Genomic DNA, 20,105 nt, shown 5'->3' with positions numbered 1-20,105 from the left:
AAAAAAAAAAAAAAAAAAAAAGAATCTTTTTTTCGTATGGGTGTACAACGTATGTTTTTATAACGAAGCGTAGACATATTTTTGTGATTAGCTGTAAAAAGGTTTAATATTTTTTTTGCTACCCGCGAAAAAAAAAAAAAAAAAGAAAAAAAAAAAGTGCTTATAAGTATGAACCTTTTTATTATCTCGTCTGAATAAAAACATGAACGAATTGAGCTCAGGTGTGTCAAGGAAGCTATTTTGTAATTCCGACAAGTTATTTTATGATAACTTAAGAAATTTGGACGAGCGGTTAAATTTGAATAACAATTTTAATGAGAATAATTATAACGACACAAATTTAAAAAAAAATTATGTACGAAGTAGTAGAAGATTTAAAACAGAGCCACCAAAAAAAATTTGTGAAAATGAGAATACACAATTTTATTCCTCATTTTTTCAAAAATTATTGAGTAATATATCCAAAAATATAACATATAATAAAACGGATGATGAGAGGGAAAATGATGAGAGGGAAAATGATGAGATGGAAAATGATGAGAGGGAAAATGATGAGAGGGAAAATGATGAGAGGGAAAATGATGAGATGGAAAATGATGAGAGGGAAAATGATGAGAGGGAAAATAACGAAATTCTAAATGGCAAAATGCTAAATGGTAAAATGCTAAATGGTAAAATGCTAAATGGTAAAATGCTAAATGGTAAAATGCTAAATGACGAAGCAATGTTTGAAAAAAATGCCACCTATAGTAGTATTTCAAAAGAGGGTAAAAAAAATATCCAAATTTTCAAACAAGATTTTGTTCATAAAAAAATATCAAATGAAGTAAAAATGGAAAGGGGGGAACGCACAGGTAAATTCTTATCTGCGAAAAGTATTTCCGAAGAGAATGTTCCCCGGTCTAATCGTAGACTGAGTGATTCAAAGGAAAGAAGGGGAATTTGTAATAACAGTAGGAGCAGACACAAAGCAGTGGCCATAAACAGGACAAGGAAAAATCAATGCAGTGGGAAAGAAACAGAAGAGAAGGAGGCGCTTAGCGAAGGGGAAGGACTACATGAAAAGCAGATTAGTAGAATAAAGAATTGCTGCGATCATTTAGAAGGAGTATTATACGAGGAAAAGTTTAAGAATGGAGCAAAACGATCAACAGAAAGAGAGTTCCATGTGACAAACTCAAAATGCCATGGAACAAAAATGATAGAAGAAAGCATAGGAAGAAAAAGCAAGGTAAGTGGAACAAAACTAGTAAATAGTGATATAATATCAGATGTTTTTTTAAGAAAAAATGTAAAAAGTTTAATTGTTTATGATACTGGGGGAATAGATATAGAATTAATCGAAAACGAAAATCCTGAATTTTTATATCATACATACACAGGTAATAGGATATCAAATATATATTATGACTATGATGATTATATTAAGAATAAAAATTTGTGTAATGATAAGGAAGTGAATAGATTCAATTCGTCCTTTTTGCGTCAAGAGGATAGTAACAGTGGAAATTCGGTCAATAGTGATAGCTTTGGTAGAAACGGCTATGTGAAGAGTGCGGGGAAGCAGCAAAAGGAGAAGAAGGATACATCCCATCATTGGAAGTCCGAACGGTTAGAAGAAAGCTGCTCTAATAAACGATGTGAAGAAGAAGATAGCTTGGGAAGAAACCATGTGGAAGATAAAATAATGAATCAGTCGAACGAAATATTTTACAGTGATAGTAATCTAAGTTGTATTGAAAAGAACAGATACAAAGTGATAAAAAACTATTCATCAGAACGGCTTAAAGTAGTCGATACGTATTCGTCAGTTTCTAGTACTTCTTTAAATATATCCGAAAAGGAAAAAAATAAAAAATATTATTATATAGGGGAAACTGTTAATAATGTTCGAAATGGGTGGGGTATGCTCATATATAATGATAGAGTAATTTTTGAAGGAGAGTATAAAATGAACAATGCTATTGGTTACTTTATTAAATACAATGAATATTCAACAGAAATAGGATATAGAAGCCCATTAAGTATTAAGTCAGTTATTATAATGAGTGATAATGATAATTTTATTATTCAGAATAAATGTGAAAATCTGAATACAGTAAGAATAGATCAAGATTTAGATAAAAGTCCAAGTAATAGTGTATACACAATGGGTAATAATACTATTGTTAATAATTATGGAAGTTTTAATTCAATATGTAACAAAACGTATAAAACTGAACTAAATTTATGCACATCGGAACGGCTTACAAATAGTAGTAATTCGTCTTCATGTTATGATTTTAGACCTCAAGTTCCATCCACTTCTTTGGATAATAAATCTATAAAGGAAAGTTTACTATTAAATAATATTTTTAATAATTTTAAAAATAGTACGTTTCAATCAAATAAAATAGAGGATATAGAAAAGATGAGAAATGTAAACGTGAGAGATGTAAACACGAGAAGTTTAAACATGAAAAATGTTAACATGAAAAATGTAAACATGAGAAATGTAAATATGAGAAATGTAAATATGAGAAATGTAAATATGTTCTCTAGTTATATCAGACAAAAGAGTAAACATAAAACAATTCCAGCACGCTCTGTTAATTATTTAAAACCACCTATGATGTCCTTTATTAAAAATAATGATTTATTTTTTAACAGAAATGGATTTGGAAAAAATGTGAAATCATCATCCTCAACAGGAAGAAGGAAAAAAGAGCATAGGACAACTCACTTCCTAAGCCCAATGAATATTATTGTTACTTCCTTTGACACGGATGATGAAACAATATCGTCTGATAACAATGAAGAGGGTAAAAATGGTTTAGGTGGGCAGGTGGGTTGTCGCTCAGGTGCCAACCCCTTAAGAAGGATTGACAAGCAGAAGCACGTTGTGCAGCAGAAAATAGCAAATTGTATTAATATAAGTGTAAACAGTAAGGGTAATACTAATAGTAGTTGTAGTAGTAACAATAATAGCGGTTACGATAGCAGCCATTGTAATAGTAGCCATTGTAATAGCAGCCGCTGTAATGGCAGCCGCTGTAATAGCCAAGAATATAATAAAGGTAAACTGCTTAGCAACCTGAGCGACTTACACAACGAAACAAGTGAAACGAAGGAGAGCTCAACGAATCACATGGATAATCCTTTGTACATCTTAACCGAAGGTGGAAAGGGATTAACATGCAATTCGAATGACATACAGATAGAAGAAGGAGGAGATGCGATGGAAACGGTAGAAGAAGAGGGAGAAGGAACAGAAGGGGAAGAAGTAGTGAACGGATTCAAAGTAGTGGAGGGAGAAGATGCGATGGAAACAGTCGAAGAAGGGGAAGGCATGTGCGGGGAGGAGGAAGAGGAGGAAGAAGTGAACAGCTTTGAATTGATGAATGGATTGAAGGGGGAAGCATCTGGAAAAAAAGGGGGGGGAATAAATGAATACAGAAGTGAATGCAGTTTAGAACAGAGTTGCACAAAGAAAAATAGTACTGAGTGGCACAGGGGCTTAAAAGCGGACTGTGAGAATGTGGAAGATAAGCAAAATAAACTGAATATAATAATTACGGATGAATATAAAAACTTAATTTGTAAAAATATTAATAATGACAGTTTTGTAATTAAAAATAATGAAATTACAACTTTTGAAAAATTTATGGAAAATCGGGAAAATTACGACTGGGGAAATAAATGGAGGGAGGCCATAAAAAAGGGAAAAGATGATGGCGGCAACTATGAGGAGGTTGGAAGCCACAACAAGAATAAAACTGATATGGACAAAGTAAATGGGAGATATTCTTCCCATGGCAATGAAAAGGCAGTGAATAGTGGTACTACGGATGGGTATAAACATGATAACAAAAGCAGTAAAGAAAAGGACTATAGTGAAGAGAGTAAACATACGTGTGATGAACAAAAGAGCATTGGGTGTTCAGGAAAGGGAATCGCAGTGGACAATAATATACGAGGTGAAAAAAAAGAAGAAATAAATTTTTACCATTTTGATAAAACTCTAATTAGAAAAAGATTAAGAGGTGCAACCTTTCCAGAAACACATGATGATAGACAGAAAAATTGTTTTCTATTTATTGATGATTATTTAACATCAAATGATGATAAGTTTGATATGATTAATGAAGATGTAAAGTTGAGAGCCTCTGATTATAATAAGTGGTCTGTTAATATGTTATATAATTTTCTAAAAATGATTGGTTTAAAAAAAGAGGCCTATTTATTTAAGATAAACAAAGTTAGAGGTTATCATATATTAAAATTAACAGATAAGGAATTAAAAAAATTAAATATAAATAATACATATGTTAGAAAATTTGTTTTATCTGTTTTTCGTTTTTTAGTAAATTCTATAGATAGTGCAGATCCGTTATCTTTAAATTTTAATACAGGACAAAAATTCTCTTTTAATAATATTAGAAACATATGTAATAGTGATATAATTATTTTAAATAAAATAGGAGGTGGAAGTTATGCTCAAGTGTTTAGGGCAAAATATAAGGGCATATATGTTGCTTGTAAATTGTTTTTATACAATCCGAAGGATATAAGTGAAGAGAGCTACTGTGAGAGTTATATATCTACACCTAGGTCAAGTCATAAGTACATTTTCCCGAAAATTAGTCAAAATTTGAGTCTAGTAAAGGCTGAATTGAGGAACAAGCGAGCTGAAGAAGAAGAAGAGGAGGTGGAGGAACATATGGAGGAGGAGCATGTGGAAGACGCACGAATAGAAGAGGATCAACTATCCGTTGTGGAGGGGAAAGCTAGACGGGATGCCGAGTTAACAGAGAATTCGTCATACACTTTACAAAGAAATAAGAAAATCAAAAAAATGGCGAACCTGGAAATATTTCGTTATTTCCCAACACCAGTGAAATATCGAAATTACGAAGCTAAAATTTTGTATTCTTTACGTGCATGTACTAATGTTATAAAGTTAATAGGTGTGTGTAGCTTAAGAGAAGGGGAGGAATCATTAATATTACAATATTGTCCTGGTGGTAGTTTAGAAAAATATATATACAGGGATGAAAAAAAAAAAAGTTCCATTTATACAAAATGTTTATCAAGACCAAAAATTGTTAAAATATTTCAACAAGTAGCAGAAGGAATGTATAATGTGCATTCTAATCAATTCTTTCATAGAGACTTGAAGTTATCAAATATATTATTAGATGAAAACCAAAATGCTATTATATCTGATTTTGGTTTATCTACGTATTTTTCTATAAATGATAGTCCAACTGCTTATGCTATGTATGGAAATATTTTTTATGCTGCCCCAGAAGTTTTGAAAGGAGAAGGGTTTTTCAAAGAATCAGATGTATGGTCATTTGCTGTTAGTTTATGGGAAGCCTTAACAAAAAAAATTGCTTATGATGGGTTATCTGCCTCTGAAACTTTTTGTAAAATATCTGCAGGTGAGTTATTTTTGCCTATTCCGAATGATATACCAAGTGAATTATCTGATTTGTTAAGAAGCATGCTACAGTATGATTTTACAAAAAGACCTCTTTTTGATATTATTGCGAATAAATTGGAACATATTAGGCTCGACGCTGAGATGAAGCTCCACTGTGACATAATATCCTTTTTCGACGGATAGAGGAGGAAGAAGAAGAAGAAAAAAAAAAAAAAAAAAAAAAAAAAAAAAAAAAAAAAATTTCCTTTTAGCCATACTCTTATAATTATCTTATCATGCAATCAAATTGCACATATTGCCTGGATGGGCAAATACGCATGAATTCGAGGGACACGAGCGTTTGGACGTAATTTACCATTTCTACATATTAGGTATATGAATACGTATGTAATTACATGCATATAACCATATATGCATATATATATATATATATATATATATATATATATATATATATATATATATATATATATATATATATACATATATTATGTGCAATTCATTTTTGTACATTTGCGTAAATACATGACGCCTCAACGTTGGGGGAAAATGAAAAGGCAAGAATTTGCCATTTATTTTTTTAAATTCAAACGTATATTACTTAACTGTGCACACAAACTTTTCCCATTTCCTTGTTCACTTAAAATTTACAATTCGGAACTGAATTCCATTTTGGAGCTTGTCCATGTATTTCGATTAAGTTTGATTAAGTTTAAATAAGTTTAATTTATTTGATCTAGTTGGATATGTTTGCATTTGATTCTATGTAGCTTTATCTGATTTAATTTGATTTACTTTCCTGTGTAAAAGTTACAAGTGTATGCCCTTCTAAAAATGAAAGGAGGGAGTTAGCGCAAGTTCATTTCTTTTTAAGTATAATTTTAATTCTTTTTTTTTACGCGCAGTTCCTCCCGTATGTTACATACATGTTTAAATATTTGTGTAAAATGTTTGAGATTATGAGTAAATATGTAAGTACATGTAGTTTTCAGCATGCAGTCCTTTCTTGCGCGTACATATTAACTGTTCATGGTATATTCTTATTTTTAAAAACTACTTTATACTAAATGTACAATATTTTAAACTTCTCTGCACAGTATGCTGCCTTGTTACCCTTTACCATTTTTTCAATTTTTTAAAGAACTCACATGAACTTATCAACTAAAATATAAAGCGCAATAATTAAATGAGCAAGTCTTTGCAATTTTTCTCCATTTTATTTTGTTTTATTTTGTTGCATTTTGTTTTATTTTGTTTTATTTTGATTTATTTTGATATATTTTGATTTATTTTGATTTATTTTGATTTATTTTGATTTATTTTGATTTATTTTGATTTATTTTGATTTATTTTGATTTATTTTACTTTTTTTTTTGTTGACTTGGAGTAATTTAAAATTTTTTTGAACTCGTATTTTCCAACATTGATGCATTAATATATAGGGAGTCGTAAAAAGAGAAGAGTTTGCAGTTTAAGTGTAAATAACTGTTTACTTTTTATGATATATATATATATATATATATATATATATATATACGTATGTATGGGGATATATTTTACTTAAGTATGTATGGTAGAACCAAATTAAAATAAAAGGAAAAATATTATGAAGATACAACCTATTCTAACACGAATAAAAATAATATTATTTTCTTTTGAATAATATGTGGGTTTTGTCAGTAACTATATAACAATTTCGGGAAATTTTTTTTTTTTTTTTTTTTTTTTGACAAGCAAAATGGTTGAGTTAAGCGAAATAGAGGCGACTTACTACTTAAACATAGCTCTGAGAGAAGTAATCAGTTCAAAAAAAAATTGCATATAATAAATAATATATATAACTGTATTTACTAATAAAATTCGCATTACAGATAAGAAATGGGTATGTCTGTGTACGAATACATTTGTGTATTATGATGCATTCTTGTAGTGTGGGTATATTTTGGTGTGGACATATTCGTGTATGTGTGCATATATGTATGTATTAGTGCATGTTTACATGTAGATATCTTTTCTCCATTTTGCGTTATGGAAGGCTGAAAAAAGCTTGCACAAAGAGTTGAAGGAAATGCCGATTTTCTGTTTACTAATAAACGAGAAAAGGGAAATTATATCAAGCTCCTACAATTACACGAACGAATCAAAAAATGGCTGTCGACACTGTGAACTTATTGCGATAGATAAGTATATTTATGGTGAAAATTATGAGAAAATGAAAAATTTGAATTTGATAAAATGTTTTAACAATGATCGAAATGATATAGAAAATTCGATAATGAGTTATTTTATGAACCCATATATATTCCAAAAAATAAATGAAACAAATGGATGCATTTATATAAATGAGAATGGTACTGATGAAACACAAAAGGAAAATTATTTATCAAATCAGAAATATACTGACAGTAATAATGATTCTTATTTAAACATTACTGAAAAAGAAGTTGATGTAAAAAAAAAGATAGAAAAACTTAAGAACTGCTGTATTGTTGTCACATGCGAGCCATGTATCATGTGTGTATATGCGATAAAACTAGTAGGTTATATAAAAAATAAAGCTAAATAAAATGAAATAAAATAGCTACACTGTTTTTGTCTAACATACATTTCATTATCCTGTTAAGCATATGTTATAAATAGCTATTTGGAATTTTTTTTTTTTTTTTTCTTTTTTCATATTTTTTTCTGAACATGTCAGGAATAAAAAATATTTACTTTTGTTGTCTGAACGAGCGTTTTGGAGGATGTGGCTCCGTTCTTTCTTTGCAAAAAATGTAAAAGAAGAAAAGAAGAAAAAGAGAAATATAAAAAATAAGAAAATAAGAAAAAGAGTAATATAAAAAATAAGAAAATAAGAAAAAGAGTAATATAAAAAATAAGAAAATAAGAAAAAGAGTAATATAAAAATAAAAGTAAAAAAAATAAGAAAATAAAAAAGAGTAATATAAAAAATAAGAAAATAAGAAAAAGAGTAATATAAAAAATAAGAAAATAAGAAAAAGAGTAATATAAAAAATAAGAAAATAAGAAAAAGAGTAATATAAAAAATAAGAAAATAACAAAAAGAGTAATATAAAAAATAAGAAAATAACAAAAAGAGAGATAAATTAAAATAATAATTAATTGCGGAATGTACACAAAACTAATGACAAATTTTGTCAATTATTTTTTACAGATACGATATAAATGTGAACTACATCGAATGTGATCAACTGACAAAGAGAAGTATTAGCCTTATGAAATCCTTTTACAGAGCTGGAAACCCATCAGGTATTCTTTTTTTTTTTTATTTTCTTTTTTCTTTTGTCTATTATAATGATTGTTACAGTTCGGCATAAAGCGCGGATATGTATATGTAAAAGTATGTATAAATGGTATATACATACATAGTACATACGTATGCACATAGCTCATTTACACACTGAACATGTATACACTTATCAACTGGTGTTACATATATTATCGTATTTCTTCTTTTCTGTTCAGCACCTGAAGAAAAGAGAAAAAGAGCATTGTCCTAACTTCTCAAAATCCAAATTTTCTTTTTTAATTTGTTGAAATCTCCCCTTTTCTTGAGACTATTTTTTTTTTTTTTTTTTTTTTTTATTTTAATTTTGAATTAACATTTAATCATCTTTATAAATATATTATATTCACTTTTTAAAAAAACTTGCAGTTCTTATATTTAAATAAAATACGCATTTAAGTAATTATTTTGAGGAATTTGAAAGGAAGTAATGAATTAAAAAAAAATAATGTTTCCTAGAGATATTTTACTTGCATAAACATGTATATGTATATACATATATATAATGTGTGTGTCAGTGCAAATATATGTATATAAGTATAATAATAAAATATAAAAATATTACAAAGAGACGGGCACCTCTGAGAAGTAAAGTTGAACGCGCATAATTCAAAAAAGAAACCATACATGTCTTACATATAAATGCATGTACAAATACGCGCACACATATGTGCACATTATATATGTATATATTAATAAAATTGAAAATGAGAAAATTAAGCAGATTGTGAAATTACAAATTATAAAAAGTTATTCGTGAAAAAATTCTTTCCCCTTCCAGATTTGACAAAAAAAAAAAAAAAAATATACGATAAATTTGCATTGTATATATATATATATATATAAAACTATTTCCACAAATTTGTAATTGGTCATATTTCCAAGTTTTACTTATTCAACTGAATGTTCCGATTTTTCCCAGTTATCATGGCCCTAAAACGGTGAAAGGAGGAATGGAAATAAAAAAATAAAGTGCAAATATAACGTGAGCAGTTAATATGAGAAAATAAAAGTAAAGGCATGTTAACTTATGAAAAACACTAAAAGAGAGGGAAAAAACACTAGTAGCTGATTAGAGCAAATAAATGTACAATATTGACAGGTTTTAGTCGTGCATGTATATTACATGCATTTTTTACATACACATATATATATATATATATATATATATATATAACATATGCATGTGTACCCATGTGTTCACATATGTATGCACATTGCATGTATGTGAGTTGGTGGACTAGTGAGCAAAACTTACAATGATTTGTTATGAGGTCGCGAAACGATGCTTCTTCGGCTTTTTGCTCCTCTGTCCACGCATAATTTCAGAGAACATGTAACGATCCCCGTAGAGGGTATCGAAGAAGGTGTCTATATATTCATTTACATCATAGTTTTTAGTTAAGAAGCAATGACTTAATACAAGTTGGTTATCTTTTATGTAACTTTTTAAATATTGATTATCTTTCTTCATAGTATGTATATCTTCATCACTAAAGAGTATATTGGAGAAGCCTTTTTCAATTACAATGAGCATCCACATTTTTATAAATAATTCTATAAATACTGTTAATATGCTTTTAAAGTACATTTTTGGTATTTGAGTGAAAAATTTTTCAATTGTATTAGGAAAGATTGAAACTATATTTTTTATGTTATTTACATGAAATGGTTCATATAGATTAAAAAACATTTCTTGTTGAAATTCATAACAAATAATTCGTATTGATAATACTTTAAAAATATAATATAGTGCATTATTTAAAGTATTTTTAATATTATTAATAGAAGTGTCTAATATATCAAATATTGTTTTAGTATAAACATTTTTCTGTAACATCTGTATAGTTATATCGAAATTAATATAATTATTAAAAATTCGACTAATTTTGTCTACATTTTTTGTACGCGTAACTATATATTCAAGATTATATTTTTCAAATTTTTTTCTTATTAATGGTAACTGTTCCAAAAAGAAAAATAAATTCCATGTAACGACTAAAGAATTTGACATATCTGAGTCATCAAACAAATAATTGATTTCATCTATAATATGTATTAAATCATCACTCATATATGCACCTTTTTTATTATTATTACTATTATTGTTACTATTATTATTACTATTATTGTTACTATTATTATTACTATTATTGTTACTATTATTATTACTATTATTATTACTATTATTATTACTACTATTATTATTACTATTATTTTCTTTTTTTTCCTCGCTTGTGTCTTCATCAACTTCTTCATTTGATCTATTCTGATCACCAGCATTTTTATTTTTTTGACTATTATTACTACTTTGAAAATTTGATACCTTCATAGACAAGTCATTTATATCATCCAAAATTTCATCCATTTTACTTTTAATTACATTAACATCTATTTCGTCATAATCGAATAGTTTAAAGAAAACATTCTTTTTCCTTTTTTTTTTGTGTTTAATTCTATTTGTAATTTCATTGACATCGTTATATTCGTTTTCTATATTGTTGTCATATATATTATCTTCATCATCATTGTACGCAACATCTAGTTCACTTTGTTTAAATATACTAATAGGTTCATTATTATTATGCATGTCGGAACTATTTTTATATTTTTTTTTATTATCCCCTGAATATTTTTCCCAATGAATTTTTTGCTCTTCTGTTATATTTAGAAGATCATTAAAATATTTATCAGCATATTGATTAACAACAGATATAATAAAAGATGAACATTTTTTTTTATAATTTTCACAATATTCATTAATAAATGTATTTAAGAATTCTAAAAATGGAGCTATGATCCATTCCACTGGACATTTATATTGAAATAGGACATCCAAAATATTGGAAATTATGGAAAAAATGTCCACAGATGTAGAATTATACATAATCTCAGGACTATTTATAGGTTCTAGTTTTTCCTTTTTCAAACATTCGGATAGTAAGTATTTATTATGCTCTAATTTTTTATCAATAATTTTTACAAAAATTTTTTCCAATTTAAACATTAATTTTACCATACAGGGATCATTAGCGTTTGAGATGATTAGGGATAAGTTTATGAACATGTCACATTGTTCCGAATTTTTGCTAGCGTTTGCCTCGTCCTCCTTAATTCTGTTCTGTTCATGCTTCTGATCATTCGTCGTATATGTCTTTATAGAATTTTTATTTTCGTAGTAGTGCAAAATTTTCTCTTGCATCCTACTGCCTCTTCTGCTTCTGTTGATATCGTTCTTGGACTCATTTGTCATGTTTGCAGCATTTACTTCTTTACTCCTACGCTTGCCGCTAACATTGTCAACACGAGTGGTTATCGGCAGTCCGTCCTTTGGATGATTATCATCTGACTGTTCATTCACCATGGACTGATATTTGTGATATGAATTCGTTTGAAGAACAACCTCTTTATTAAGTAAATTCAAATTGTACAAAGACACAATGATAGATAGAGACTGACTGAACAGAAGCTCACTATTTTTTTTGTTAATTTTTATAAATTTTAAAATTTCATAATGTAAAGTTTTATTCGCTGCATATAGAACCATTAATGGGTGTTCTTCTAATGATAGGTAGAATTTCCATATATTTGAGAAAAATAAAATTTCCATTATAATTTCGTTAATGTATGTATTTATAATGTCTACATAATGATTCATTATGGTATCCCTATACTCCTTTACGTTTTTTTCGTTTGTCCCATTGTCAATCATTGAATGCACATTTGATATGTCTATATCATTATCAACTATCTTTTCCTCCATTTTTGACAATTGATCAAACGGGCTATTTGTATAATTGGTATTCACAACTGTGTCAATCGTAGCATTACTGTAAGCAGTGTTACTATGTGGGGTGTTATTACACGTTTCATTGGCACATATAATGTTGGAACTTTTCCCCTCGTGCATTTGCTCCTTGAGTTCCATTTCATCCTTCACACCACACATGATATTGTAAAATATATTCTTAACAGTGTTAAGTATAAAAAATTTAAAATAGTCCGATAGTCCACGAGTGGATGTAGTAGTATGGTAATTAATATTAAAGGGGTACCTCTCATAAGTCTTGTTACTATTATTACAGCGCTTTTGTGTGTTATGGACAAGGAAATTAACTTCTTCCCCTTGGCCATTTATCTGATAGTTAACTTCGTTCTCTATATAATTAGAAGAATTGTATTCAGTATTTCCTTCATCAGAAGTGTAGACATCACAACTGTGTTCATGTGTCTCCATATTTGTAGTGGCACTACCATTAGGGAAATAATTCTTGTTTGCCCTCCTTCTGTCATCTCTTCCGAACCGCATCTGCCCCGCCTTTACACATTTCCACCCAGTTGATACTTCCCCACTTCTGTCATTTTTTATGTCACTGTTTATGTCATATTTTATGTCACTGTTTATGTCATTTTTTATGTCATATTTTATGTCACTGTTTATGTCACTGTTTATGTCATATTTTATGTCACTGTTTATGTCATTTTTTATGTCACTGTTTATGTCATTTTTTATGTCACTGTTTATATTACTGCTTATATTATTGCTTACGTCATTATTTATCGTGAAAAAGTTATGAACAATTATAAATATGTCTAGTATATATGGCAAGGAATACATGTCGATAAATTTTCTATAATTACAGAAAAGAAGAATGAGATGGTTTCTAAAATTACAACTTATCAGTCTCATAAAAATAATGTCTGTTATGACTTTTTCAATCCTTGACATGTTGATTAGAGAGAAGTTCGTTAACTCCTTCCTGTTATATTTCACCACGATCCTATCGTTGTAGTTAGCGCTAGTTACATCTAAGTATGATCCATTATTATTAAAGTTTCCCCTTTTACGATTTCCCCCTCTGCATATGCATCTACCACTCGTAATGATATTTTTCCACCTGTCATTTGCATGCGTATCATAATATGTATGACAACATTCAACAGGTACATAATCCACTTTATGTTGCTCCTTCTCTTCTTTATTATTTGTTGGATATTTAAACTGAACTTGTTTGTTTTTAATTTCTTTGTGTAATCCCTGTTTACGCGGATTCAACGTATCGCTCTTATCATTTGGAGGAAAGCTATCGAACAATAAACTGTCAGTATGGAAATATTTTTTATTTAAATAGAAGAACAATATATTAGGAATATAAGGTCTACATAAATTTTCTAAATGACTGTAATTGAAAAATTGCAATATGTTATAGTATCGCCGTAAATAGATCCTATCATTAATATTCTGCTCCTCCTTCATTTTCTTGGTCTGTATATATTTCATAAAATTTTCATCCAACGAGGTGAAATGGGTAAGCTCGTTACTATCTTCCGAATTGATACCACAAAATAAAAATTTTTTTTTTTTGTTCCGACGTGATTTACTTTTACCTTCATTTTTGCTTCTATTTTTTGCTCCCTTAATTTCTGTCAACCTTTTTGATTTTTTGTTCCCCCTTTCATATTCGCTCTTTGAAAGTGTATTTTCCTCATCCTCCACTCGTTCACTATACGACTTTTCATCATACAATTCTGCGCAATCAAGAGGGATGGTACTTTCGTTCGTCTGAAATATTTTTTCATCAAGGGTTCGAAACGACAAGAAATACTTGAAATTTTTTGTAATATAATAAAATTTGCTAGCATTTTGTACAGTAATTATTTGGCGCTTGGAAGCGGTAGAATATCGCATGCTGTATTTGTTAGTCATTCCTTTGTCTTCTGCTCCTGCTGCTTCTGCTCCTGCTACTTCTACTTCTGCCGCTTCTACTTGTGCCGCTTCTCCTTTAGGTGGACTACATGCATGTCTCTTTAGAAATAATTTTATACTGTCTTTGTCATCACTTGCATACATGGTTAATAAATTTTTATCAAAAAAGGAATAAAACAAATGAATAATAAAATAAAGAATAAACGTGGACATAGGAATTAATGTAAGCTCTGCACCACTATCATACATTTCTTTTTTGCTCTTTTTCTTTAAAGTTATATCATTCCCCGATTGTAAATAATGCATAATGAACATTATTCCTTGCATAATATACGGACAGTCTGCATAAATATTTTCTTTAGAACTGTTATCAATCACACATGATAAATAAAAATATAAAAAGAAATGTAACAAGACTCTATCAATGAACCAACTGGAGCATAAAACCGTTTCTATATTTAATTTGTAAAAAATTATGTTTTTCATTTTTCTTTCTTTTCTCCCTACATATGTGCCTTCTGTTCTAATGCTTCCACGCGCTCGCATGCATGAACTGCTACCGCTGCTGCTTTCGCTACTACTACTACTGCTACTACTTCCACTACTGCTACTTCCGCTGCTACTACCACTGCTCCCGCTATACCTCTTTGTCATTATATCCAATTCAGTAATAGCATCTTGTTTCCTTTTTAGTGATTTGGTCAAATGCAATTCGTTAGTTGTGGACATAACCGGTTGAATACCATTCTCCTTCTTTTCTTTATATGTAGTCCTCTTTTTCGTTTTCCCAATGTTACTTTCAATATCCTTTCCCTTTTTCCATATATTCAATTCATTCAAAAAAATTGCTTTAAAAAGTTCATCATAATTTACATTTTCAAAAGAGTTAATATCAAAGCATGCAGATTTTATCGTTCTACAGGGTAATATTGCCGATGGGGAATTATCTAAAATAATATCCCCCCTACTACCTTGCTCATCTGTATAAGCACTTCCTTCCTCTGTTGTATTATTCTTTGTGTGTAATTTGTTTTTATGATATAGGTCCCTATTTCTCTTCCTATAATTACTACAAATGATACTTCTCACTTTGTAATCATAATATTCTATTTTTGTAAAATAATTAACGAGATTAGATAATTGTTTTTTCTCATCGCATTTTCCCCTATTCCATTTTTTTTTTTTTATAATCCACTTTAATAAAGAAATTACACGAAATGATTTAATTAAATTTTTTAGCAGAAAGTTGCATAGGAATACTATTTTCTCATTGCTTTCGAGCGAATTGAAGCTGATATAATTTGATTCCTTGGATGAACCGTCCTTGATATCCTGCTCTTTATCCGCTTGATCTGCTTTGTCTACTTTGTCTGCCCGGTCCATCTTATTCGCTTTGTTTGCTCTCCCCTCTCTACAGCGTAAAATAACTTCCCTCATTTTTTTAATTTTGTTTTGCACATTTTTGATGTACCTTATGAATGCATTTTCCTCCTTACTTTTGTTCAGGTAGCTAAAATATTCCTGATTATTTTTTAATTCAGCCATATATTCCATAAAATCTGGACACAGGGAATAGTTAAAGTAGGGAATAAACTTAATAAATCGATTAAATTTTAAATATAATGATATGTACAACAAATGTAACTGCCTATTCAACCAAAGCATGTATACGCTATACTCATCATTAGTGGTACGCGGTTTTCCGTAACATGCACCAGCATGTTTGCTAATTTTATCGTACATTTTTTCTCCCATTTTTTTGATTCTTTCCTGGTCAAAATCAAATATATGGTTGAAGTTTAAACTATCCAGCATTCTCACTATTCTAAACCGAACGTCAAGAATGTGGAAGGAGTAAGTATTCCCGTAGTTCAAGTCATACAATGGAATAGTAAGCAATGTAATCATATCGTTAGTTTTTGAATTAATATTTAATTTTATTCTAAATAAACTTATGATTCTTTTTACTAACAGCAAATTCTGCTTCTTTATCTCATGTATATAGTTGATATACTCAAAATATTCATTGAACGTGTTTTTACCAAAATGGTTTTTACTACACCGATTGGTAGTACCATAATTTCTTTCTCTTTCTACTGATGGATCATAATCTGTTGTATCTACTTTATTGAACTGACCAGATATCATATTGTTCGTATTTTCTTTTTTCTCACCTGTAGCAGGGCATTTCCATGACTGATAAGCCTTTTGTGCAGTATAATCATTTTTTAATAAAACGTCTACTATATGTGAGCAATTTTGACGAAATGAATTGTACACCGATAAGTTCATTTTGTTTCTTCTGCACATATCAAAAAGATAGTAACCATTTAATTGAGTAGACAAAGCATAATATACTAACAGTAACGACTCGTACGCCATCAATTTGTATTCATACTCGTTCATATCTTCTTCACCAATATCTTGAACATTTGGACATAACGACTTAATAATATTTTGAAAAGAGGAAAAATTGTTCATACCTGTTGGAATTTGAAAGGGATAAAACATATGTCCTTCTTCGAAAAAGTACCCTTGAAAAAAATTAACATCATACCACTTCCTTTCGTAATTGTTATTACACTTTTTTTGGTAAATCGATGATAATACATTCATATTATTAAACTGCAGGAGATATTGTTCATAATCTCTTTGTCGGTTTGCTAGGAAAGAGTTTACATCTTTTTCCTTACTCAACTTGTCATTATTTAGATAAGTGTCGATATGCAAATGATAACTGATATCCATATGAAAGCACGCAGATTCATTTGCAGCATATTTGTTCCCATCCTTGCTATTATCCTTGCTCATGTTATTGTTTCTTCTAACACTACATTGTGCATTATCAGAATCAACCATTTTTACACCTAAATCGCTTTTTTTTATTATTACAGGGATGTAAAATTCTTCGGGGAACTGATCATCCCTTTGATCATTAGTTTTGTTAGCCTCTTGTCTGACCGCTTCTTTATCCAATTGTCCACCTACTTGTCCATTGTCCTTTCCGCTAAGTAGTCCTACCTTTTGACTGCTCACTTTTTCCTTTTTATGATTAGAGGCATCATTATCGATCTGTATCAGTTCCCCTATCCGAAAATTCCACTTATTTGTTTTTCTTTTGTTTTCATATAAATGGTTAGAATCATCATTACAATGGTCACTGTCATATGGCATTAACAAAAATCGTTCTTCCTTAGTTAGTATATTATGTGTTTGAATTTTATTTTGTAGATTTGATACATCTAAATTTTTATTCAAAACAACACTGAGCCATCGTTGGTAATCTATGAGTGAATCATATGTACCTATTTCATTAGCATTTATATACAAGACCTTATTCATGTTAATATGTTTGATGGCTAGTATTTTTACAAATATTCGGAAGCTTGTATATAATTTTTCTATTCTATTTTTTTCTCTTATTTCAAATTTTTCTAGGTAAAGGCTTTCCTCCATATATTTATCCTTTTTTTTGTTCATCTGAGTATTATCACGAATGCCCACTTCTTTGTCATGTTCTCCATCGGACCGACAAGTGCTATCAATGAAGCCGTTTCTATGATCACCACGACCGCTACTACCAGCACGAACACTATCATCACCACCATCTTGTTCTTTTTTTTTTCTGTTCTCAACCTTTTTGCTGTTGTCCTCCACATACTGCTGCAAATCTTTGACTCTATTTTTCAAAAGTTTCTTATTAGATTTTAGCTCTTTTATATTATCATATAAGAATTCTAAAGCAATTTTTTTTTTATTTTCAATAGATCTTATTCGTTCTTTTGATTTATTTATCAGCAATTTGTTTGCATTTTTTCCAAATTTTTCGATCAATTCATTAAGTGATGCTTCTTCTTTACCTAACTTGATATTCAATTTTTCCAATTCAGAAAAGCATTTCTTATATTTTGTATGGTTTATATATTCATCTGAGAAATGTTTATCTTCTAGGCATCTTTTTAAATCGCTCTCCACGTCCTTTAGGGGTAACCCATCGACAAGGACCTCGTCCGCGTGTTCGTCTTCCTCCGCATGCATTTGATTTTGCACTTTTTTTGATTTTCCATTTTGTGTTTCACTGTTCACTTGATACTTGGAGGTGCCCTTTCCTCCCCCCTCCCTGTAGTGATCGCTGGTTGTATTTCCCACATTATCAGGGTTATGATAAGATTTTGCATCGGTTTCAATTGATACACGTCTATTCTGTTCCTCATATATTGAATTGATATCTTCTAACCTTTCGCTCTCTTCTTTATCCAATTCGAAAACAATACTTTTCCTTATCTTCTCACTGACTTCCAGATTTTCTTCATACAAATTTTTTATAATCGAAATTACATTAACAAAGCAATCAACAAAATAAGTATGTTCCACATACCTCTTTTTATCATTTTCTTTTTTAAAATTTGAAATTATATTGTTTCCATCTTTATGTATATTTCTTAACGAATAACTAAATTTTCTGAACGCATAACTTAAATTTTCAAAAAAAATTTTTATTTCTCGGTTTGTTTCTATTCCATTATAGTCTTTCCTTTTTAATATGTTCTCTATATTTTCAATGTCCGATATGCATGAACTGTTTAAGTGTAGCATTATGTGCACATGATGCGTCAAAAAACAAATTTAAGGAACACTATATGAGAAGCATTGTTAATGCGTGTTATTTGCATTCATACAAACAGAAGCATATGTTAATAAACATACTCATATAAACAAACTTATATAAACATACTCGTAAGCACACCAAGGAATATACCAATGCACTCACATGCTCATATTAAGAATACTTTTGTTATTGCAGAAACTCAAAGAATTTATCTATTCCATGCAAAGTGTATTATATGTACATGCTTTCATACAGGGAAAAATATAAACCCTTCAGAGAGGATTTGTAAAAAAAAAAAAAAAAAAAATGTTAATTTAAACTTTGGAGAGATGTAAAAGAAGACGAAAAAGAAGAGGAAAAAGAAAACTAAAACAAAAACGAAAAAGATAAAAATAAAAATAAAGAAGCGGAAGATGGAGAAAAAGATGAGGACGAAAAAAAGAAAAAAAACAATATATGATTTGGGAATGCTTAAAAAGTAAAGCTAAATAATCAAAAAGAAAAAAAAAAAAAAAAAAAAAAAAAAAAAATTGAAAAATTACTTCTTTTGAGTATTTTTATATATATGTATTATAACACATTAGAGCAGTAAGAAAATTAAAACAAAGTATTGACTTACTGAATGTAAGTATATATTACATAATTAAAAATTAATCCTAATTTTTTTTTTTTTTCAAGTTAATATAAAATAATATATTTTATATGTTTCAAAGTTTTCGAAATATAACTGAACATGTGCTGCTTTTTCGTGTGTACATATGTATGCAATAATTACGTAAGTATTACGTAAGTATGTATGTATTGATTACGTATGTATGTATTGATTACGTATGTATGTATTGATTACGTATGTATGTGTTGATTACGTATGTATGTGTTGATTACGTATGTATGTAGTGATTGCGTATGTATGTAGTGATTGCGTATGTATGTATTGATTGTGTATGTATTATTTAGGCTTGTATGTTTATGTTTTAAACAAAAAAAATTGGTCGACCGAATTTTAAAACAAAGTAAAATTAAGTATAAAATTGAAAAGGCAAAAGATAAGGGGGAA

The 20,105-nt window shown here is 29.2% G+C and overlaps 3 protein-coding genes across 3 annotated transcripts; 2 read left to right on the top strand and 1 right to left on the bottom strand.

Moving 5' to 3' along the window:
• Positions 1 to 202: 202 nt before the first annotated feature.
• On the top strand, positions 203 to 5,608 carry TKL3 (tyrosine kinase-like protein, putative; the record flags this gene model as incomplete). The annotated part of the gene is made up of 1 exon (XM_029006351.1): positions 203 to 5,608. One exon carries the CDS (start codon positions 203 to 205, stop codon positions 5,606 to 5,608), a length of 5,406 nt encoding a protein of 1,801 aa, XP_028862850.1.
• Positions 5,609 to 7,163: 1,555 nt separating this feature from the next.
• PmUG01_12015500 (cytidine and deoxycytidylate deaminase, putative) lies at positions 7,164 to 8,946 on the top strand (the record flags this gene model as incomplete). The annotated part of the gene is made up of 5 exons (XM_029006350.1): positions 7,164 to 7,220; positions 7,461 to 7,965; positions 8,124 to 8,199; positions 8,601 to 8,695; positions 8,912 to 8,946. The coding sequence occupies 5 exons, from the start codon at positions 7,164 to 7,166 to the stop codon at positions 8,944 to 8,946; spliced, it is 768 nt and encodes a 255-aa protein (XP_028862849.1).
• Positions 8,947 to 9,999: 1,053 nt separating this feature from the next.
• Positions 10,000 to 19,035, bottom strand: PmUG01_12015400 (conserved Plasmodium protein, unknown function; the record flags this gene model as incomplete). Its single annotated transcript, XM_029006349.1, has 1 exon — positions 10,000 to 19,035. The coding sequence occupies one exon, from the start codon at positions 19,033 to 19,035 to the stop codon at positions 10,000 to 10,002; it is 9,036 nt and encodes a 3,011-aa protein (XP_028862848.1).
• Positions 19,036 to 20,105: the final 1,070 nt, after the last annotated feature.

The sequence above is a fragment of the Plasmodium malariae genome (assembly GCF_900090045.1).
Source record: "Plasmodium malariae genome assembly, chromosome: 12".
In the NCBI taxonomy this organism is placed as follows: Eukaryota; Apicomplexa; class Aconoidasida; order Haemosporida; family Plasmodiidae; genus Plasmodium; species Plasmodium malariae.
This window is presented reverse-complemented; position numbering and strand designations above follow the sequence as displayed.